This window comes from Aegilops tauschii, chromosome 2, assembly GCF_002575655.3.
Source record: "Aegilops tauschii subsp. strangulata cultivar AL8/78 chromosome 2, Aet v6.0, whole genome shotgun sequence".
Taxonomy (NCBI): Eukaryota; Viridiplantae; Streptophyta; class Magnoliopsida; order Poales; family Poaceae; genus Aegilops; species Aegilops tauschii.
Window position 1 is genome coordinate 17,689,483 of NC_053036.3, and position 23,789 is coordinate 17,713,271.

General features: G+C 43.3%; 2 protein-coding genes across 3 annotated transcripts; one reads left to right on the top strand and one right to left on the bottom strand.

Annotated features, from left to right (window-relative positions):
* The first annotated feature begins 3,786 nt into the window (after positions 1–3,786).
* Positions 3,787–4,911, top strand: LOC109778520 (protein GOS9). The gene is made up of 2 exons (XM_020337083.4): positions 3,787–4,106; positions 4,254–4,911. The coding sequence occupies exons 1-2, from the start codon at positions 3,882–3,884 to the stop codon at positions 4,494–4,496; spliced, it is 468 nt and encodes a 155-aa protein (XP_020192672.1). The 5' UTR covers positions 3,787–3,881; the 3' UTR covers positions 4,497–4,911.
* Positions 4,912–14,915: 10,004 nt separating this feature from the next.
* Positions 14,916–19,539, bottom strand: LOC109778541 (putative disease resistance protein At3g14460). 2 transcript variants are annotated; one of them, XM_020337106.4, is made up of 4 exons: positions 19,153–19,538; positions 17,905–19,050; positions 15,454–17,675; positions 14,916–15,285 (listed from the first exon to the last, which is right to left on the bottom strand). In XM_020337106.4, the coding sequence occupies exons 1-4, from the start codon at positions 19,462–19,464 to the stop codon at positions 15,282–15,284; spliced, it is 3,684 nt and encodes a 1,227-aa protein (XP_020192695.1). In that variant the 5' UTR covers positions 19,465–19,538; the 3' UTR covers positions 14,916–15,281. The 2 variants fall into 2 exon arrangements, with proteins under 2 accessions (XP_020192695.1, XP_073363828.1); XM_073507727.1 differs by having other exon boundaries at positions 14,956–15,285; positions 15,545–17,675; positions 19,153–19,539.
* Between the last annotated feature and the right edge of the window lie 4,250 nt (positions 19,540–23,789).

Below are 23,789 nucleotides of genomic sequence, written 5' to 3' on the forward strand. Positions count from 1 at the left end.
GCACTGCTCCACCAAAGAAGCCGTCCACTGGTCCCTTGCGTCCATGTACACCTCCAAGAATGACGCCTCCAATGGGGAAACGACAATAGAGCGCCGCCGTCATCCGATCTACTCATCTAGGGTTTTCCCCGGAGGTAGCGGACAGAGGTCTTGACCTTCTCCACGGCGATGCCTTCAAGAAGGTAACAACACAAAAGATTGCCGCTATCGCCGGTCTTGGCAACAAGTCGAGAACGAGGTTTTCATCCGGATCCGCTCGACGAACCTTCATCTCGCATCGTGCGCACAGACTACCACCGATCTCTGCCACCATGGAGCGAGCAAGCCACTCTGGCTAGATCAGATCTGACCGGAGGGCCAACCACTCCCGCAGCCGACCAGTCCACCAAAGCCCTCCACGCCGCCGCCGATCCGAGGTGCCGCAACACCGCTCGCCACCGGGAGCGAGCCACCGCCGCAGAGGCTCAGATTCGGGGCGCACTTACGCTCGCCCGGGTGCCCCACGCCGCCCTTGCGCGCCAGAAGGAGAGGCTCCTCCGCCACCGCCGTCAGCCGCCCGGGCTTAGCCCGGCGGCTTCCTCCAGAAGCGGCGGAGGGAAGGGATGGGAGGGGGAGTGACTAGCGGCTAAGGTTGGGGCCCCTCGGCCGCCCGCGCGGGGGGCGACGGAGGGGAGCGGAAGGGCCTTTAAAATTGGGGGAGAATTTCACTTCCCCGGCCTCTGCACCAACTAGGGATGCATACGGCCTTTTAAGTATGAGTATCATTAGATGCATTACGAAATTAATTTTCATACTATATAACTTTAGTATTGTAGATCTTAATATAATTTTTAATATAAATTTGATCAAATTTTGCGTAGTTTGACTTCAAACAAATCTTATGTGTGATTTGTGATATTTATTCCGCAAGAAATGAGTGAAGCCAGTTGAAAATATTACGAAATTTATCTAGATTATCTAGAACTATTTTCCTTGAGAATTTTTTAGAATGTCTTAGAACTTTTTATTGTTAGAAATATCTTAGAACTATTTGGCCTAAGTTTATTCTGTAGTCCTGAGAGAGGCCCATTGGTTCGTCGGGCTTCACTATCTCGGCCTCATATGCGTGAGCCGAAAAATAGTTTAAATCTTCCTTTATCTTGCTTTACCAGCTCCATCCTGAGAGGGCCCACAACATTTTTTTTTATTTAGTCAAGACACGCCTGTTTCTAAGAGCTCCTAGGTGACCCTCCTTGCGGCACTTTGGTCATTTGGTGTCGTTCCACACAGACAAGCCATCGACTGGGCCGGTCCATTGTAGCGCAGTGTAGCGACACGACCATACATGGACTATAGCGGTCAGCAGTAATCTGGCCTGGTTCAATGCAGTAGTCTGGTTGGTGTAGCAACCTGGTTCACAACAGTTGTGTGGTTACTGTAGCGACCCTGTTCACTGTAATGAACTGGTTTTTGTTTTTTTTTTTACCAAATTTTGAAATTACTACACATTTAAAAAAAATGCAACTATTTTATTAAATTGTGAACGGAATTTGTAAAGGGAACATGTTTTGAAATTTAGAACATTTTTTTTTCAAAAAGCGAACATGTTTTGTAATTCCCTAACATCTTTTGAAAATTCAACACTATTTGAATTTATTAACAAAATTTAACAACAGGAACATTTTCTGAAATCATTTAATTTTTCGAAAAACAAATACATTTTTGAATTTATGAATAGAATTTGAAAACATGATTTTTTCAATAACACATACATTTTTTGAATTTGTGAAGAAAATATAAAATGAGGTAAATTTTATTAAGTTCGGAACAATTTATTAAAAATGGTACACCCTTCGATCCATATTATTTGTCACAAATATGATTTTTTTTTAAATTTGAAAAAAGATTTCAAATTCCCTAAATTTTTTGGGGAAAATGGAAAACTAAAAAGGATAAAAAGATAAAACAGAAACGAAATAAAATGGGAAAGAAAAGGAAAAAGTGGTTAAGGAATCTTCTAGAAAGTTCTCAAAACCGATAAAATCAGACAAAAACCTGCTAATTAACAGAAGCTTCCCAAAACTGGAACAAACGAGAATAGGTTAAATGCGCCGGCCCAGTGTGCTCTGTTGTTCAGACCGCTTGCGTTTGGTCGGCTGTTCGTGCTTGGAACATGATTCTCCCATGTTTCTTCCTTGCCTGCCATATAGGGAGGGAGGGAGATCGCAAGGGTAGCGGAGCAGGTCGGCCACGAGCCTAGCCTTAGCCGGGCGGTGGGTGTTTGGAGCGGCTCGAACAAGATGGACGGGACGGCGGCGACGTTTGAGGGCAGACGCGGCGGAGGAAGCGTGGCTCTATGGGTGTGCCTCCCATCGGAGGTTCTCGCTGCTCGTCACTGACGAGGAGTTTATGAGCGTTGAGAGCACGGCCACAACATATGACCAAGCAAGCTGATTCTTACCGCGCATGTCTTTTTCCTTTTAAAAAGGTTGTGGACTATGTCCCAATATTTGTGATTTTATGATGTTCACTCTGCAAGAAATGGGTGAAGCAAGTGGAATATATTAAAAAATTGATTTAGTAGATTATTTAGAACTATTTTTCTTTAGATTGTTTTTAGATGTCTTGGAAGTTTCTTTGGAGAAATATCTTAGGACTATTCATTCAAAATTTATTCTATAGTCCTGAGAGAGGCCCATTTGTTTGTTGCGCTAGCTTTACTATCTCGGCCCCATATCTGTGAGCCAGAAAATAGTGTAAATCTTCCTTTATCTCACTTTTACCCGCTCGACCCAGAGGAGGACCATGGAATTTTTTTAAGATGAGACATGCCTGTTTTTGAGAGCTCCTGTGTGCCGCTCTCTGCATCATTTTGGTGTCGTTTCGCACGGGCAAGCCATCGACTCCGCCGGTCCATTGCAGTGCAGTGTAGGGTCATGACCATAGATGGAATGAAGCGGTCTACTACCATAGAGACCCGGTTTGTGGTAGCTGTCCGGCTACTGTAGCAACCCGGTTCACCGCAGTGGTCTGGTTGTTGTAGCGACCCGTTCACTGTACCGAACCGGACATGACAGTGTTTTCTATTTTGATCAATTTGAAAAAAACACGTACATTAGTTAGATTTTCCCAAAACCCAAATGTTTTTGAATTTGTCAACATTTTTTGAAATTTAGAACATTTTGTGAAAATGATTTTTTAAAATCCCCTGATTTTCTGGACAAAATGTGAAAAGGGTGAGTTTTTTTAAAACACGAACACTTTTTTAATTTGCAAAGAAAATTTAATAACAGGAACATTCTTTGAAATTCTCGTGGTCGTAGGCAAAGTGCGTCTTAAGGAACGCGTAGATGCCATTGGAGGATGCTGCCGTGGCGCAGAACGACCGAACCGGCATGATGATGTGTACAACTGTAGATATCACTCTGTGGCGTCCAACTGAAGCAGGAGGGCGGCCAGTTGAGTCCGATCGAGAGAAGAGCAGCCTGTACGTACCAGCCGGCGGCGGCCGGCGCCAGGATTACAAATTCATAATCCTACGTTAAGCGCTGGCATCGTGGTCCTGTGCATCCAAAGCAGTGCACGCCACTTGATAAATGGATCCCCATCTAGAACAAATTATAGGAAATCCCCACATAATGGCATGCAGCTAGCAGTTGCATGGGTACGTAGGTACGCCATCATAAGGCATTGACCTTTCGTGTTTTGTCTTTTTTGGAGGGGGGTGATAACTGATAAGGCCTTGACTTGACTGACTCACCCTATCAAATTCTGTCTATAAATATGGTCTGTCATGTTTGTTCATGGAGGAGAAAACGAGCAAGCGGCCATAGCCTTCCCTGCAAAGACCTACCACACAAACTACTCCCAACTAGCTACGTACCCATCCCTCTCAAAACAAGATGTCGACGGTGAAGGTTGGCATGTTTGGCGGGTCAAACGGTGATGTCTGCGACATCACCGGATTGTCAAGTTTCCCGCCGTCAAGCCTGAGGAGCATGGAGATCTGGAGCACACCGGGTCACGAAGGGGTCATCAACGCCATACGCTTCACCTTCGTCGACACCAAAAACAATGCGATCCCGGTAGGTCCATGGGGCACCCCACTCCGTGGTCAGAAAAGCCAGGTACTCCATCCATGTCAAAATACAGTGCATGTTATCATCATTATTACTATGCATCTCTTCTCAATCATAATTTATACTTCACCCATGTAAATCCCGGGATTAATATCCCGTTCATGCATGAACTATGTCTTGTGATCATGCGTGCAGACTATTCACTTGACAAATGTGCGTGTCATCGAGCTCTCCGGCTACACCAATGGCCGATACATCACCTCACTCTCCTTCCGCACCACCGACGCCCCAAGGCATCATGGACCATTCGGAAAAGTGAGGCCAGCAACTGGGTCCGACGCTTATTTCCGCGTCCCTCTCATGCATGGCTCTATCGTGGCCTTCTGCGCCCAAGCCGACGACTACCTCAGCGCCATTGGTGCCTATCTCAAGAACTGATCCCTCGTGTGTTTATATACCCAGCCTAGCTGGTTACTCTATGTGTGTGTACATGTTTGTTGTTGTTCAATAACACACTACTACAAAAACGGCTATAGCTAATATGAACATTGTGGTGCGTCACTGCTATACGCCATTAAACTCCAAATACTAATATGAACATTGTGGTGCGTCACCACATCCACGGTGCGCCACCTACTACAATTTTTTTTTCTTTCAAAACTAGTAATGACATACCAGGGGATAGTGCGCCATTACTAGTTTTAACTAGTAATGGCGCACCACACCCTCGGTGCGCCACTACTAACCAATTTTTTTATTTTTTTAAAACTAGTAATGGCGCACCAGGTGATAGTGCGCCATTACTAACTTTGACCAAAAATTCCACCGAATGCACCCCCGCTAGACCGCCTTTTCAGTTTAAAAAAAAAAAGAAAATGGTGGAGATGTCAAAAAAATAAAAGAAAATAAGTTTCCCATGTGATATGTGGTCTAATTGTTGGGAAAATTTAGAAATATGAATTTCGAATTTATTTGCAAAATCTCTTTGGAATTTAGTAAAATGGCTTTTGCATACGAACTCGGATTAAAAAAAGTTATATGAAAAATCATCTACTCGAAAAGGTACATCCGAATTCAACCGGGGGAACCCCGTTGAACATTTTTAAAATCCCAAAAACCTAACAGAAAAAAAGTTATGATGCTTTTAAGATCTTGAGGCAAAAAAAATCAAAAAAATTAAAAAAATAGTAGTGGCGCACCGTGGGTGTGGTGCGCCATTAGTAATTTTCCCACCTTCCAAATTCAAAAAAATAATTAAAGTTAGTAGTGGCGCACCATGGGTGTGGTGCGCCATTACTAATTTTGAAATTTCAAAACTAGTAATGGCGCACCACATCCATGGTGCGCCACTACTAAGTCTGTAACGCCACAACCACTATATATACTACCTCTTCTTCCTCTTCCTCCTCCCCTCCATCACTTCTTCCCTTTTCTATCTACCCCTTCTTCCTCCTCCCCTCCTCCATGCCCCTCCCTCCTCCTCACGGCTCTCCTCCTCCCTCCTCCTCCCTCCTCCTCATGGCTCTCTGATGACCTCCTCCTCCTCCTCTCCGGTGACCTCCTCCTCCTCCTCACGGCTCTCCGGCGACCTCCTCCTCCTCCTCTCCGGCGACCTCCCTCCTCCTCATGGCTCTCCGGCGACCTCCCCCTCCTCCTCTCCAGTGGCCTCCTCCTCCTCCTCACGGCTCTCCGGCGACCTCCTCCTCCTCTCCAGTGACCTCCTCCTCCTCCTGACGGCTCTCCGGCGACCTCCCTCCTCCCTCCTCCTCACGGTCTCTCCTCCCTCCTCCTCCTCCTCCCTCTCTCCTCCTCCCTCTCTCCTCCCTCCTCCTCCCTCCTCTCCTCTCTCCTCCCTCCTCCTCCCTCCTCTCCTCTCTCCTCCCTCCTCCTCCCTCCTCCTCCCTCCTCTCCTCCCTCCTCTACTTCCAGCCACATGTGGAGCTCCCCGGCACAAAGAACGTACCAGATCCAGAACAAAATTCGAAAAAATTGCAAAAAAAAAATCAGCCCAAATCCAGATCTAGATTTCAAAATTTTAGTAGTGGCGCACTTGTTCATCTTACCAGTGGCGCACCTGTTCATCTTACCAGTGGCGCACATGTATGGTTAGTAATGGCGCACCAGGTGGTGCGCCACTACTATCTGGATTACTAATGGCGCACCAGAGGTGCGCCATTACTATTTGTTACTAGTGGCGTGATAATAGTGGCGCACCATGGGTGCGCCATTAATAGCAAAAAACAGGCGCGCCACTAACAGCCTTTTTTCTAGTAGTGACAGGGTGACCCCGTCGGTCAACGTGCAAGCTACACAGCTTAGCTGGTAGCTATACGTGTGTGTGCATGTGCTTGGTTGTGTGATGTTTAATACGATGTGTGTGATGTTTGATGTATTGGTTAAGCTTGTAATAAAAAGTTTCGGAAACTAAGGCTAGTTGTAATGGGAAGTATCATATACTAGTATCATGCATCTGATACTACTGTATGATACTACCTCTGTATCATATACTAGTATCAGGTACTATTTTATTTATTTCCATGCATGACACATAGTAGTTTAGCATTTATTATGATATGGTATCATAATATGATACTCAACCCTCTCTTTTATCATTTAATTCTATGACACATCATCAAAGTTGCCTAGTTGGCATGCATGTTACTACCTATGATACTCCCTCCGTTTTTATTTAGTTCGCATATTAGCTTTGGTCAAAGTCAAGCTTTACAAACTTTGACCAAGTTTATAAACAAAAATATTAAGATATACAATAACAAATCAACAACATTAGATTTATTATTGAATGTACTTTCATCGTATAGATTTATTATGATAAATGTCTATATTGTTTTCTATAAACTTGGTCAAACTTTATGAAATTTGACTTCAGTCAACTCTAATATGCAGAGTAAATAAAAACGAAGGGAGTACTATCATTACAACCAGCCTAAGTAACTTCCGTACAACAAGGAATCCCGCTAGTATTGCATATGCAACTTTTCTTAGAACCTAGAATTGCACCCGTCTAGCATGAATGGAGATCCAACCACACTCTAGAAAATTGGGCCGCCTACGTATTTATTAATCTTCTCGGAGACTTCATAAGCTAACATTGACGCAAGTTATGTGGGCCTCGTTGGACAGCTAGATTCCCTTTGGTCCACCTACGCCATCAAGCATGTGTGACACCGTGTAGCGTGACATTTGCACGCTATAGATAGGGGAATCTTGTTGCTCAAAACAAAAGCTACGGGAATCCTATTTTATGCTCATATAAAGACAAATAAGAACATCTACACCGATTGATAAGACTGTCTTTTCTTATGTATTTTTACATCATATAGAAAAGTCATATGGTACAAAATGAAGAAATTATCTTATCTTTATTTCTAGGAGATTAATTATCTCTTAGCAAAGAGCATAGAATGATTGTTTTTCTTTGAGATGAACATATTTACTTCAAACATATAAATAATTTGATTTAAGTTTTAAGTTTTTCTTTTATGCTATATATTAATTTTGCCAATTGTTAAACTGATTTCTAAAAATAATGTTAATTTACTATAAGTAAAAGCATATTTCTTGTATTTTTGAAGAATCAACGTTGACAGCCCGCATTGGCAGCCGACACATTTAGAATTGCTTCACGTGGAGCATACCTATTGCACACTATAGGCGGCAATAGGAACTCCCTACAGCTAGCTCATGACATCTCCTCTTCAACATAATTCCACTACAAACATGAATGCCTTCATGTCATTTAAATATATTCTATGGATTCAAATTTATTTAGATGTTTGCCTTAATTACGGAAAGCTCTTTGAAACAAGTCCAATAACTGATATATTTAAATGAAAGTTAATACAAAGTTAAGAGCATATGAGTCATGCAAAAGTCTCATTTATTAATTTAAAATAACTCAAAAGATCTTCCCTTGTTATTAACAAAGTTTGAACACGTTGTTATAGACACAAAGTTCACCCTCAAACAGTAAGAAGCAAACAATGGTCAGTAGGGAAAACTCATGAGCCCATGGGAGATCTCTCTCTCTCTCCCTATTAGGTGCTTAATGATACGCACCGTCCATGCAATGTGGGCCCGCCCATATAAGCTCCCCAGCCTTGGTTTTTGGAAGCTTGTGGCCAGTTTTTTCTTTACCAAGTCCAGTTTTTGGAAGTTTCCAAGCTTTCTTCCTACTTTTCAGCCGATTTTTTTCTCAGTGTTTTTGGCAAGTTTTTATTTGATCTTTTTCATTTGGATTTGTTTTCCAATACTCGTGCTTTTTCATATCTGTGAATTTTTTTCGAAGTCATGAACATTTTTACAATTCATGGACATTTTGAAAATCATGAACACATTTTAAAATTTCTTAAACTTTTTTAAATTCATGAGCTTTTTGTAAATTCATGCTTTTTTTAAACCCGTGTCACATTTTTCAAAATCGTGAATTTTTCACTTAACCAAAAATGGGTAGCCAAATTTTCACTTGAGACATTGGAGAAGCAACAGTAAAAGGTGATTGAAAAAAGAGCGAAGGAGAATGCGCGAGCTGCGTCCATGCTACATGGGCCCACAAATATAAGCTCCCCAGCCTAGGTTTTTGGAAGCTTCTGCTCAGTTTTTTCTCCACCAAGTCTAGTTTTTGGAAGGTTTCAAGCTTTCTTCTTGGTTTTCAGCCGGTTTTTCTCTTAGTGTTTTTTGACAAGTTTTAATTTGATCGTTTTCATTTGGATTGTTTTCAAATTTCGTGTTTTGTTCATATCTGCGGGTTTTTTCAAAGTCATGAAGATTTTTACAATTCATTGACATTTTCAAATTCATGAACACTCTTTAAAATTTCTTAAAAAATCAAATTCATGAGCTTTTTATAAATTCATTCTTTTTTCAACCCCGTGTCATATTTTCAAAATTGTGAACCTTTTCACTTAACAAAAAATGGGCGACCAGTTTTTTTCTTGAGACATTGGAGAAGCAATAGTAAAAGGTGATTGAAAAATGAGCGAAGGAGAATGTGCGAGGTAATGGGCCGGTTCCTGACAAGGCTTTCTGCGTGAGAGCTAATAGCGTGGGCGGCGCCTGAACCACCGAATAGGAACACACAATTGAAATGTATCGCTCATTGCGAGCATTTACATGGTAATCACGAACAAAGGGATCTCTCTCTCTTTCTCTCTCTCTCTCTCCATACCACATGGGCCCGCCCATATAAGCTCTCTAGCCTAGGTTTGTAGAAGCTTTTGGCCTTTTTTTCTCTACCAAGTCCAGCTTTTCCAAGCATTCTTTCTTGTTTTCAGCCGGTTTTCTCCCAGTGCTTTTTGCCAAGTTTTTATTTGATCTTTTTCATTTTCTTCAATTGGATTTATTTTAAAATTTTGTGTTTTTATCATATTTGTGATTTTTTACAAAGTCATGAACATTTTTACAATTCATGGACATTTTCAAATTCATGAACACTTTTTAAATTTTCTGAAAAAACAAATTCATGAGCCTTTTATAAATTCATGCTTTTTTAACCCATGTCATATTTTCAAAATTGTATATTTTTTCATTAGCCAAAAAAACGAGCGGCCAATTTTTTACTTGAGACATTAGAGAAGCAACACTAAAAGATAACTGAAAAATGAGCGAAGAAGAATGCGCGATCTAATGGGCAGGTGCCTAACGAGGCTTTCCTGAACCGCCTAATAGGAACACACAATTGAAATATATCGCTCACTGCGAGCATTTACCTGGCGATCACGAACAATCTTCTCTCTCTCTCTCTCTCTCTCTCTCTCTTAGGTGCTTAACGATACGCAACGTCCATGCCACGTGGGCCCGCCCATATAAGCTCGCCAACCTAGGTTTTTGGAAGCTTCTGGTTTGTTTTTTCTCTACAAGGTCTGCTTTTGGGAAGGTTCCAAGCTTTCATGCTGGTATTCAGCCAGTCTTTTCTCAATGTTTTTGGCATGTTTTTATTTGATCTTTTTCGTTTTTTCATTTGGATTTGTTTCCCAAATTTTGTTTTTTTCATAATTGCGTTTTTTTTTTCAAAGTCACAATAGATTTTCAATTTCGTGAACACTTTTCAAAGTTTCCTAAAAAAAATCAAATTCATGAGCTTTTTATAAATTCATGTTTTTCCTAAATTTGTGTCATATTTTGAAAATTTGAACTTTTTCACTTAACAATAAAACTGGCGGACAGTTTTTTACTTGAGACAATGTGATTAAAAAAAGTGCGAAGGAGAATGCGTGAGCTAATGGGCCGGCGCCCGACAAGGCTTTCCGCGTGAGAGCTAACAGCAGGGGCGGCCCCTGAACCGCCTAATAGGAACACATAATTCTAATGTATCGCTCACTACGAGCATTTACATGGCGATCGCGAACAAAGGGATCTAAGTGGGCTGATCTGGTACGGTAGTCCGGTTTTGGAATCTGCTATTGATGTTTTTCCTATTTGTATTCTTTCTTGTGTTTTCCTTGGCAGGTTTTCCTGTTTTTTCTTCATATTTTAATTTTTTTCCTTTCCCTTTTTGTTTTTTCCTTCCTTTTTTCCTTTTTGACATTCAGTGCCTTTTCTTTCTCACCTTTGAATTCACAAACATTGGTTGAATTCACGGTTTTTGCTGAAATATATAAAAAAAGTTAATGAATTAATATTTTTGATATTTGCGATTTTCGTTATTCATAAAAATAAATGATTTTCAAAACATTGTTCATACTCACATTTTTTTCTAATTTATTAACTTTTTTCATTCGTGAAAAATTTGAACAATTTTTGAGTACACAAAACATTTTTTCATATTCACGAACATTTTTCGTATTTGTGAACACCTTTTGATCTTGTGAACATTTTTTTGAATTCATGGATATTTTTTCAATTAATGAAAAAAATCGTACTAACAAATATTATGGGATTTTGCAAAACAAAAATACACAAATATTTTTCGTATTTGTAAAAATTACCCATGAATTCATGGAAAAATTTGGAAAAATCTGTGAATTACTTTTTGTATAGTTGAATACTTTTGGACTTTGCGACAATTTTTGAATATCTTCAAAAACGTGAAATAATAAAAACAAATGATTTTGAAGAAAAAACTGTTCACCAACTTAAAAGAGTTCGTGAATTTAAAAATAATTCACAAATTTGGGTAATGTTTGTGGTTTGAAAAAAAGGTTCATGCATTTCAAAAAAGTTTGTGAATTTGAAAAAGGTCCATCCATTTGAAAAGGGCCAAATTGTCCCTATTGCCCTATTTTATGAAAAAACTTATTTGAAAAGGTCCACAAATATAGAAAGTTCATGACATTTTTTTGAACCCGTTGACTTTTCAGAAAAATGCGACAATTTCTGAAAAGAAGTCAAGAATTTTTTTAAAAATTGTTCATAGATTTATTAAAGTTCTTGGATTCAAAAAATTCACGTGTTTAAAAATAGTTTGTGGATATGAGAAAAATTCGTGAACTCAAAACAATTACAAGTTCAACAAAAGTTCATACAATTTGATTTTTTTCTCAAATTGAAAAAAGCATGCGAGTTCAAAAAGATATTGCGAACTTTAAAAAGTTCATGAGCTTAGAAATAGTTCAGGGATTTGAAAAACAAATCACGAGTTGATAAAAAATCACTGGTATTTGAAAAAAGTTCATGAATTTGGAAAAAAACTTTGTGTATTTGAAAAAGATCGTAAATTTTAGAAAGTGCATGAATTTGAAAATTACACACATTTGAATACAAATTTCAAAAAAAAGGAAAAATGAAAAATGAAAAAGGAAGATGAGAGAAGGAAAAAAATGAACTGAAAAAAATAGGCCATGCACTTCTAGATGCTTACCAAAACTGGACAAAAGCTTTTGGAAGCTTCCTAAACCGGCTGGGAATACTTCGGAAAGAAACCAGTGCGACCCATTCAAGTAGGATGTAATGCATTATAGAATGAAGGAAAAACTAAATGGGCTTAGCCCAAGGAGGAGGGTTGTATGTGCGGGTTTTGGCAATGCCTGTAATTGGCGCTGAGAATGCCATATAGGATTTGGGACAAATGTCGACCTACGTGTTGAATAGGAATTGCCCATAAGATGGTGGTTCTACATAGACACCCTTTTGGTTCGTTGGGCTTCACTATTCTGGTCTCATATCGGTGAGCCCAACGGTTAAGAGGCAAAGAGTGACACCATGGACCATGGTTGTTGTTTTATTGGTATCCTGCCATAGCCCATAGGGTGGTAGCTCCTATTTGACGCCTTCAGCGCCCGAACATGTCACTGGCACTCATGCGCCCCCGCTTGTGGGCCGACCAATAAGAAGGCAAGCGCTCGACTGGGTTCCTTGGTCACTAGATCCTGTTTGAGTGGTCACAGTTGACCGGCTCTTGACTTTTGGAAAAAAAACAGAAAAATAATAAAAAATCGTGAATTCCAAAATGTTCACGGATTTTAAAAAATTCACAAACTTAAAAAAGTTCATAAATAAGAAAATAGTTCATCAATTTTTAAAAATTTCATAAAATATGAAAACAAATTTCAAAAAGTCCAACAATTTTGAAAAAGGTTCATTGATTTTGAAAAAAGCTCATTGAATTTTAAAAAGTTTATCTATTTTCGAAAAATCTCATCAAAATTTAAGAATCATGCATTTTGTAAAAAAGGAAAAATATTTAAAGAAAAAATACAAAAAAGAAAAGGAAAAAGGAAAATAGATCAAAGAAAAGAGGAAAAAAAAAGGAGACGAGCAGTCACAAGAAGTGAGTTGTCCTGTGGTTAGTGCAGTTTAGATAGAAAGAGTAGGTCGCCAGTTTGAATCGGCTCACGGGCGACTTTTTTTGCAGGGGAGCAGAAATAAGAAAAATAGGAAAATGTGCTGGCCGAGCACAGAGGGGGGAGGGGATGTGCGCCGGTTTGCAAGAAGCAAAGTAAGCGTCGTATAGGCAATTCCCATAGGGAGATCGCAAAGGCGGCGAAGCAGGTCGGCCGTGAACGAAATAGCAGATTTCATTGGAGGATGCTGCGACGTCGACGAAGGCTTGCCGTCCATGTCAGCGGCTGTGGAGCGCGGTCGTGCAGGACGACGTGAGCCACCATTTTCAAGGCTGGGCATATACTCCTTCCGTTCCTAAATATTTGTCTTTTTAGACATTTCAAATGGACTACCACATACGGATGTATGTAGACATATTTTAAAGTGTAGATTCACTCATTTTGCTTCGTATGTAGTCACTTGTTGAAATGTCTAGAAAGACAAATATTTAGGAACGGAGGGAGTATGTCACAAACAGCGTCTCCGGTCAAGCACTTTCAGTTTGAGGGTAATGTTGTGCTTTGCGTTTAGTTTTCCTCTGTAAAGGACGTTCAATTTGAACCTGCCACGTGCTCTTTATCGAAAAAAAAACCCAGCAAAGGTTGTTTTTGGACGGCCCGTCTGGTGAGTCTGAATGTGCAGTTGGAGTTGCCAAGTATACTGTCAGCGACCATATATGCCTACGGCTCGGCTGGTCATGGGGCGGCCAATATGGTTTGGGCCTGCTACGAATTCACAAGACAGATACACTCTAGAGAGCAATACAAAAAAGTGGAGAGGCTACAAGTGCAGGGGCTTGGATCAGAGCGGGAGGCTTGGATATGAGAGTTTTCGGCTTCCCTCCTCCTCTAGTCCTCGCTCAATTCTCCATTGACAAGCTTACACTCCCTCCGCAATTCAGAGATGTAATCCGAACCTAGCTTGTTCCAATTGAGTGAACCAGTAGTCGGATGCTCACAAGTATCATCACGGCATTGTCAGCGCACCTGTCACTGGCAGAAAAGAGACAGATAGCATCGAGAACGTACTTGAACCAATAGGCGGCCTGTATTAGTACTAGTGTAGCACACATTTCTAATCGTCCATTCATCACTAGTAGCGTGTTTGGCCTTGTTTCGCCGACGGCTTGAATATTGCTGCCGGGTTGCCGGCCGGTCGGCCACTTGATGGATGCTGCCAGGAGGTAAACCCCGTCTTTCTAGGGTGACGCGGCGAGAAATGCTTGTTTAGAAGTAACTTGCGGTGCGGCCCTGTCCATTGGTTATTGCAGTTTGGTTCAAATGACACGATCAATACCCGCTAATTGGAGGTGGGTGCTCCACCAAAGACCAACAACCATGAGGTTGCCTTTTGTTCACCTGTGCAGCCCATGCTGGGGTCTCTCGCGATAATGTAAACATAGATTCCCAAGAAAAGGCCGTCTATCGACACAGTTTAAAATAAGATATGACAAGGCTGGCGACATGTTACCGCACCTTGTTTTGTCGATCTCCTTGGAGCGTGTAGCGAGCTGTTCGATATTGATCGTGTCATCAAACATGCTTCACACAGAATCTAAACAAAATTTGAACATACGATGTACCCGGATGAAGCATCATCTTTAGTTCGCTCACTAGGTTTAGCAAAAGTAGCTTCAAACAGGCAAAGGCATGGTGATTTTCAACATGCAAGGACTCAGAAAGCAGCACGATTGGCTTCATCAAAGGAACTGCTTTTGCATTATCTTAAGCTTCTCACCATGCATGCTGCTAGCCGGCTGCATGAGCCAGCGAGCCAATTACCACACAATCATACTGATGCAGTTCTATTCACTTGTCTAAACTTACTTAAATACATTTTACTTCAGTTAAACAAATGGCCTGTTGAAGTTAGTGTTACTCATGCAGGAAATTCTGAAGATTGGGTCTTGCCGTATTAATGAAAAATGAACTCACAAGAAAGTTCCCATCTATAAAGAGGAGGTGAATATAATGTTGTGTGCCCAAGTTATCCACAAACCAGCAAAATTCCGAGCACTCTTTCAAAATAAATTCCAAGCACGCTATGCAAGGATATATAATGAACCATGGCCAGGAATGTCAACAAGAGATGCATCATATGACACCAATTATCGATAAGTGATACATAATTCAAATTTACAGGACCAAATTGAGGATTTGTGTACCCTTGCGAGGCAGTGATGAACTACATTGAGGTAAAGGTGCAGCAACGTTTAGGATTCACCAGAGCTTTACACAAAATGGAAGGACCAGAGGAAAGCTGCATCTGATCATGTTTTGCTTGCTGGAAGTCTCTGTGCCTGAATGAACACACCTTCTTACTATATTTTAACTTAGAAATTTCTCCATGGATTCTTTTATCTGTTTGTACAATTTCAGAGCTCAGCGGTCAATGCCTAAGGGAGCCGAGATACTCCTTCGGATTTTGATCCCTAGTAGCATGTTATCTGCAGAGTAAACAAGGCAAACACTCAATTGTATTAGATACATTTGCAGCTGACATCAACAATGACGATCCATAAGAAATTCTTGGAAGGAAATGAGTGGCATAAATGATGATGATGATTAAAATGGGAATTATTGAAATAAAATATAAGGGGAAATAGGGTACATACTCATAGTTTGGTCTGATTTTATCAAACTTTTCTGAGCCTTCCACTGATTTAAACCATTTTTTCAATTGTGGGCAGTTCAGAATACGCGGACCCTTCAGTTTTTTCAGTCCATTGATGCTCTTCGGCAACTGTTCCATAGCATGGCATTTTTCGAAGACAAGTTCCTGAAGAGAAATGAGGCTTCCAATCCATTCTGGAAGTGTTGTGATGCTTTCACAGTCCGTGAAATGCATCGATTGGAGGGAGGTGAGTTGTTGCATGCTATCCGGCAAACAGGTGAGCTGTTTGCAGGACACGATCTGCAGTTCCTTGAGAGAGGCGAGGCAACCCAATTCTTGTGGAAGTGAGCTCATGCTGTTGCACGCAGAGAAGCAGAGTGACTGGAGCGAGGACAGGGCCAGAAAGACTTCTGGTGAGCTAGCAGCCACATTGTTGCAGTTGTGGATAGTTAATTTGTGGAGTCCAGGAAGGTAGTGAAGCAAACTCCAACCAGCTAGAGGCACATTGCAGCTTTGGACCTCCAGTTCAGTTACTGGGGTAGAAGGGCCCTCCACAACATGTCTGCTACCTTGGTTCCTCCATGAAGACATCACCTGGTCGCAGTCTGATATCACCAACCTCTGAGCTCTAGGCGGGAGTGGTCCAAGTACCAATTTGGAGCATTTCTGAATCACCAGTTCATTGGTGTACCATGTGGTGTTGAACATTTCCAGGCTATCCATATCATCTAGTTCAACCTTATTGAATGGCACTCTGTTGCCACCACTCAAGTCGCCGGCATCGTCTATTCTTGTGATGCTGGCCATCTTTCTAAGAACAAGCTCTTGCAGGCTGGGTAGTAAACGGAGGGGTGGCAGACTCAAGCACCTCGGAAGGACCTCCATAATAACCTTTACAAGATTAGGGAGATTGCACGATGTCCACCATGCTGGGAAGCAGGTTTCGCCATTATAACCATGTAGCTCAAGGCACTGCAGATTAGGTGGCGGCTGCAATTCCCCAAATAAATCATTGTGTTCCACATGTCCTTCAGTATCCACAGACCAACAAAGCTTCAATGTTTCAAGCTCTTGTTTCTTCACCAGTGTCACATTCTGTGCTTCCTCCACAGACTTCACTTTCTCAAGGCAGCTTATCTCCAACTCCTTACAACTTACGTCATTTAGCTGTACAAAGTTGCTGCTCCAGTTACTATAAGAGCAAACCACAAACTGGTAAACTTCAAGAGCCTGGCAGTTCCTTACAACAATCGACTTCAGAGACTCCATCTCAAACATCCATTTGTCTACTCTCTCTACTCTTGCACAGCCCGAGATATCCAGTGTATGTAACTTATTGAGCTTAGCTAGACTTTCTGGTAGATCAACAAGAAATATGTTATGAGATAGGTCCAAGTACTCCAGACTGGAAAGGCCACTGATACATTCGAGGTAATTGTTGAGACTTTCATCTTCTGGTAGTTGGTAAAAGATAGGATTTAGGAACATGGATAAATTTAAATACCGGAGTTTGGGGAGTTTGCCCCAAACATCTTTTAACTCCAAGAGTTGCGGCCAGTGATCAGCAAGATGACAACAAGGGTTTGATAAGTTCAAACTCTTGACATTGATAAGGCCACCAAGTGCTTCCACAATCCCTTTAAAGCAAGACCAGAATGATAAGTCCAGATGCTCCATCTTCTTTAGATTGCTGAATGACTCTGGAAGTTCTATTAGTCTGTAGCACCGTGATAAATCAAGATACAGCAAATTTATTAAGTCCCCAAATGACTGGGGCAGATTCACTAGTCCGGCACAGCCCGATAAATCGATATGAAACATATTTATTAGATCCCCAATTGATTCTGGTAAAGTTACTAGCCCAGAGCATCCTGCTAAATTCAGATACCCCAAGTGCCTTAGTTGACAGATAGAATCTGGTAGTAGCTTCTGAAGGAAGCTCGCCTTCAATCGCAAGACACGAAGATGCCTTGGAAATGAAAACGACTGATCAATGAGCTCCATTTTGCTACAGCACACACAATGCAGCGCCTGTATGCTGGATAATAAACTCAATTGACTTGGCCTGAAGCCGTGATTAGTGAGCACTGCATGGCGATATTCATTCAGATCACGTGTTTGCATGCTATCATCCAGAATAAATAACTCATTATACATAACTGATATAGCGAAGTCATGAAACTTATCATTCATAGTGAACAAGATGTCATCCTTTCCACTAGCCTGCAACAGAGAACACAACTAATTAAGCTGCATCAATGAAGATCATTTAATAAAATAATCTCAGCAAAAGAATTGTACACACGTTATGCAAAAACAAAGGATAAAAAAACTCTATACGATGTGGAAGGGCAAAAATGTCACAAATTTCTAGTATCCTCTGATCTTTAGATTTATGAGTTTGCATTCTGATGTGAATTGCTTTCTAAGGGGAGATTTGTGTAGAACTCACTTTATAGACTTTGTAGCTCGGATCTGTAGCTTGAAGGAATGACATGCTCAAGAGCCTCCTAATATATTCCTCAGCAAGCTGTGTGGTAGACAATATGTCAGTCGGCTGAATGAGGCCGAGAGCGACCCATTGATGAATCAGGTCATCTTTAACTATAATTTGACCCTTGGAGAAGATCCCACAGTAAGCAAAGCATAACCTCAAATTGGCTGGCATACTTTTGTAGCTTAAAGGCGACCCATCTTCACAATAATCTTTCCAGATAAGACTGGCTTCCACCGCTCTCCATACTCTAGCGTCTCTGTACCGTAGAATCCACCCAATTGCATGAATTGTTAATGGTACACCCATACACTTAGACGAAACCATACGTGCTATCATGCGCAACTCTATATTGTCTGTTCTTTGGTCGAAAAGAGTTTTGTAACTCAGTAAGAAAAAGGAATCCTGTTCAGTCAAACAAGCCTTACTGAACAATACATGAGCACCAATTTTCATCCCAGTGTGTCGGCTGCGTCCGGTTACTATAATTGTCACTTTACTGTCCTTGTCGCCTCCACTGAGCATACACTTCAAGCACTCCAACTGAACGGGATCCTCCTCCTGCAGATCGTCAAGAACAAGTAGTGTCTTCATACCATTAAACAGCTCCCCAAGGCGCTTCGTCATGTAATCCATATCCCCATTTAAGATATCTGCTTCTCCTGATAGTTGAGAAATTATAGACTCTCCAATTCTATGCATGTCATATTCATATGACACATTGACCCATGCCCGAGAATCATATTCCTCTTGGAGCTCACGACAGTTGTAAACACATTTTGCCAACGTTGTCTTGCCTACGCCTCCCATCCCAAATATGGCGAGAATGAAGGGCGCTTTCCCGACGTCTCCCGCCCGACACATATCTGCTATATATCTTATATCTTGATCAATTCCTACAACAAATCCCTGTTCATCAGCCTCAGATAGTGTTGTTTCTGGTACATGAATATCATTCTGGAGTGCACTGACAACATCCGATGGAACAAATCCGAAATTGTGCCACTCCTTGTGTAACTCCATCAGTTGTTTTTGCATCTCCTTCATCTTGTTTCCGCTGCGATGGTCCTCCTTCCCACGGCAGTAGTGAAGCATCCTGGACATCTGCAATTTCCATCAATTACGTAACAATCATTTGATCTGGTCAGTCAGTCAACCAGCAAAAATAAACCCGAGATCAAAAGCCGGCTCGACATACAAACATACCGTTCCAGCAGTAGTCGGTGTCCTTGTCTCCTGCACATCGTCGACCATGTCTTGGATGGCGTAGGCTTTCGTTCTGACCAGCCTCAGCCACCCGCGCACCGGCTCCAGCGACGGGATCTGGGCGTCCCCTTGCGGCGACGGGATCTCGGCGCCCTCGAGCGATGCCCGTATGTCCTCCAGCGTCTTGAGCATTTCCTCCAGGCAGCCGTCGACGCTCAGACGCCTCATGGACTCATCTCCCATGGCAGATCTGAGCTTTTTGGCCGTATTCTCGAGGATTGCCGAGGCAAGCATCCCCTCGACTTGGGCCATGGCTTTCTTCCTTTCAATCCCCTCCAATGAGCTATTTGGTCAACGAGTACAGAATGGTGGTGAACAGGCAGAGAGGACGCGGGCACCCTCTTGGCAGTGTATGGCTCGTCGGTGGTATGCCAACCTGGAGCAGCAGGTGGGGCTCTACTTCTGCTTCCACACAACCCTCTAAAACATATCAATGGATTAGATCTCTTCATACCAATAACAAAGAGTAAGATCGTCTTTTTAGAAAATACGGTACACACACCGCCTGTGTACACCGCGATGGGCCGGCTTGTCGGTGGTCTGCCAACGTGGAGCACGAGCTGGAGCTCTATTTCTGCTTCAACCCAACCCTTAAATACATCAACGGATTAGATCTCTTCATACCCCTTCATAACTCCACCGCCGCAGGCTACGGCCGTCACGGCTGACACTGAGGCCCTTGTTACGGGCAAGTCGTCGGAAACGGCGGAGATGCAGCCAGCAGATTTATCGGGAGAGGCCATGGCAGTGGTCACTGCGCTGGCTTCTACCTAGGTTCCGGTACCCTTGCAGGATGGGGCCAAGGGTCGTGAACATAGCTCTGACAAGCTTTCTGACAAGCCGGATGGTGAGAGGGCCGCTAAGTGGGCGCGCAAGAAAGAGAAGATGATTTGTTATCGTTGCGGTGAGCAAGGACATTTTATTGCAGAGTGCAGTACGGAGTTGTGCGACACGTGTCTCAAGCCCGTTCACGAATCGGGCGAGTGTCCGGTGCTGATGCACCCATTACCGACGGTGACCATGTATGGGGTGTGCTGTGAGGACTTGATGTTCTTTGAGTCACCCACTCCGTCTGTACTTCCAGATTCACCGCAGAACTTGACTACAGGTCTGGCCAAGGTCACGAAGGGTTACTTATCTGAGGCACGAGTTATGCAACGTCTGAATGAGCTGGCTCCCGGGAACTCTCATTGGGAGCTTATCCGACTGGATGATAATTTATACAAGGTTGATTTTCCGTCAGCGGAAGAGCTGAAGAAACTCCTTAAGTTTGGTATAGCTCGCGTGCCGGGTACTGAATGTTTTCTTGAGTTTGATGCTTGGAAGCAAACAGAACCCAAAGGCACACCTTTGTCTCAGGTTTGGGTTCGTTTTTCAGGGGCACCCTCTAAGCCTCTCAATGATGCCAGGGTGGTCTGCATTCTAGGATCTTTGATCGGGAAGACCGAGCGAGTTGATATGCAGTTCACTCGGGCTCATGGGGTGGCCAGGTTACTTGTCAGCGTTCTGGCTATTGAGCATATTCCGGATGTGGTCAGGTGGACGCATGCCGGCATGGTGTACAAACTAGAAATTGAATTAGAGGATGCGGAGATTCAGGAAGCACTCCTGCTGGGCGGGGGTGATGTGGACATGTCTGATAAAGATGATGATATGGGTAATAGGGAGAACAATGATGGTGGTGGAGCACGGGAGGGTTCTGACGTGGCCGCAAGTCGACCCAATCAGCAAGCGCCGGAGAAGGGTTCCGTACCGACTTCATCCACACGTGTTCATACTCTGAGGTTTGGGTCCTTTGGGATGTCGTCTTCGGCACCTCCTCGACTGTGCAGTGATCGTGTCGACAGTGATGCTGCAGTGGAGCATGTATTGCCACCATCCCGATGGATCCACTTGTCGAGGAGCCCCTAGTCTTGGAGACTAAGTGTGGTTCGGCCTCGTCTGGCGCCCCGAGTCTGAAACGGACGGCTGCGGCTAGGCTGGAGGCCAAGTCGTCACCACTGCCAGTGCCGGAACCCGAGCGTCCAGCTCCGGCGAGGGTCGGCTGCGGGCCGGCGGCCCGTGTTTGCTGCACGAGCCCGAGGCGGGCTGGCGAGAGCACGCCGCACGCTAATGGGCAGGAGGCCCAGGCGTGTCCCGCGCCCCAGCCCGCTCCCGCATGTCTGAACCAGATGGGAGCGCCTGAGGGGTCTTCGGCGCAGGTGGGTCTTGGGCAGGCGGCCCTGGACTCGGCCGCAAGACCACCTCCGGCACGATCTACACCGACTTCGTTTCGACCACACCGGCCGGAGGTGGTCGATATGGGAGGAGGCCCTGGAGGCGTCAGGTCGCCCTCCCCCCCTTCGCCTGGTCACGTCAAGGTGGACGGACCTGCGGAGGAGGTGCTCCTCCCGCCGCCGCGGACTACGGAGGAGGTGATCACGTTTGGCGGCCACCCGGACCCGGTGCTCTCTTGCAGGCGCGTCAGTAGTCGGGTTCAGGACCAGCCAGATGCCAACGACTTTTAGCTTGGGCGCGCTATGCGAGCCGCCAAGCTTAGGGACGTCGAGGCCCAGACAGGTATGTCGGTTAATAAGCAACGTTCTATTCTGCATTTTTCTGAGCATGAGATTATGAGTAAAGCCTATGACATAGGAGTTTCGCTTGGGACAAATGGAGTAGAAATTGTTAAATCAGTTAATGATATTTTGGACTTGGAGGCTGAGAGAGCCTCAGAGTTGATCCGAGCGTTAGCGGCGGTTAAACCTATGTCCGATGCAGACATTCACAATTTGAGTGGCCCCTCACTTGAGACCTTTTGTGACGAGATGATGCCGTCATCGGAGGCCGACGAAGAGGCAGAAGGGGTAGAGCACACATTGTCGTGTGAGCCCCTGTCTAGGTCTGAGGGGTCACCGCAAAACATAGCTCTTGACGTGGGCGTGCCAGTGTTGGACAAATCTAAACGATCCTGGAAGAGGAAGATCTATCCAGCATCGGCAGTCCGTAGGAGTGCGAGAGTGAAACTCAAGAAAAAATGCCATGATGAACTATGAAAGGGATCTTTTGGAATAGCAGAGGTCTGGCAGACTTGGCTAAGCAAAGGTTCCTTGCTGAAACAACCATCGAAGATAAATTAGATTTTATAGCTCTCCTTGAGACCGGTAGGGATAACTTCACGTCACAATTCCTAGGCTCACTTACAGCGGGAGTTGATTTTGATTGGCACTGCCTTCCACCAAGAGGGCGTTCCGGCGGGATTCTCTTGGGCGTGAAGTGCGAGACTCTTGAGGTTCTGAATGTAGTGAGAGGAGACTATACGGTGAAGTTCCGGGTTAGGTCCAAAATTGGATGGGTTTCGATGGGCCTTAGTGGCAGTTTATGGCGCTGCCCAACCAGAGTTTAAACCGGAGTTCTTAGCAGATCTAGTCCGAATATGTGGAGATGAAAGGCTGCCAATTTTGGTAGGAGGCGGTTTTAATATCATTAGGAGGAGGGAAGAAAAGAACAATGATCATTTTGATGGACGGTGGTCCTTTATGTTCAATATGATCATTGAGAGTCTTAATATCAGGGAGATAGAACTCTCATGATGACAATTTACCTGGGCAAATTCTCTCCCTACTCCTACTTACGAGAAACTTGATAGGGTACTTGCGAGTGTGGAATGGGAACAGAAATACCCCCTAGTATCGGTGCACGCAATGCAAAGGGCGATTTCTGACCACACACCCCTGTTAGTCGATTCGAGTGACGCCACGCATATTGACAATTAAAATATTTTCTTGTTCGAACTTAGTTGGTTTGAAAAAGAAAACTTCATTGAGATGGTGGCAAGAGAGTGGGCTAGGCCAGTGCATGGCGCATCCAGCGTGGAACGTTGGCAGAACAAAATCAGACACCTACGACAATTCTTGAGGGGTTCGGCCAGAAATGAGAGTGGGATATATAAAAAAGAGAAGGAGAGACTTCTCCAGTTAATTCAGACGCTAGATATACGGGCGGAAACGAATTTGCTGGACGATTTTGAGCAAGCATGCAAGTCGGAGGCCGAGGCTAAATTACGTACGTTACATAGAGAAGAGGAGATGAAATGGGCATTACGTGCTAAAATTCTTAAGGTAGTACAAGGGGATGACAATACCCAATTTTTCCATATGATTGCGAACGGCAAGCATAGGAAAAAGAAAATCATTCAGCTTGAGCAGGATGAGGAAACAATTGTTGGCCATGAGAATTTGAAGCTTTACATATCCAACTATTACAAGCAGCTGTTTGGACCACCGGTAGATAATGCGGTGACTCTAGACGAGAGTGTCGTGGCGGATATCCCTCTGTTGTAGTCAGGGGATAATGAGATCCTTTCTGCTCCATTTACTAAGAAGGAGGTGTTTGAGGCGATCGCTCAAATGAAACCGAACAAGGCACCGGGACCAGATGGGTTCCCGGCAGAATTCTATAAAAATGTTGGCATATCGTGAAAGATGATCTTATGCGTATGAAGTAAATATGCCCTAGAGGCAATAATAAAGTTATTATTTATTTCCTTATATCACGATAAATGTTTATTATTCATGCTAGAATTGTATTAACCGGAA

Coding starts and splice junctions, on each gene's coding strand:
- LOC109778520 (XM_020337083.4), top strand. CDS start 3,882: ATGTCGACGGTGAAGGTTGGCATGTTTGGCGGGTCAAACGGTGATGTC. Junction 4,107..4,253: donor TCCGTGGTCAGAAAAGCCAG/GTACTCCATCCA, acceptor TCATGCGTGCAG/ACTATTCACTTGACAAATGT.
- LOC109778541 (XM_020337106.4), bottom strand. CDS start 19,464: ATGGCCCAAGTCGAGGGGATGCTTGCCTCGGCAATCCTCGAGAATACG. Junction 19,051..19,152: donor CACCGACTACTGCTGGAACG/GTATGTTTGTAT, acceptor TGGAAATTGCAG/ATGTCCAGGATGCTTCACTA. Junction 17,676..17,904: donor CGAGCTACAAAGTCTATAAA/GTGAGTTCTACA, acceptor TCTCTGTTGCAG/GCTAGTGGAAAGGATGACAT.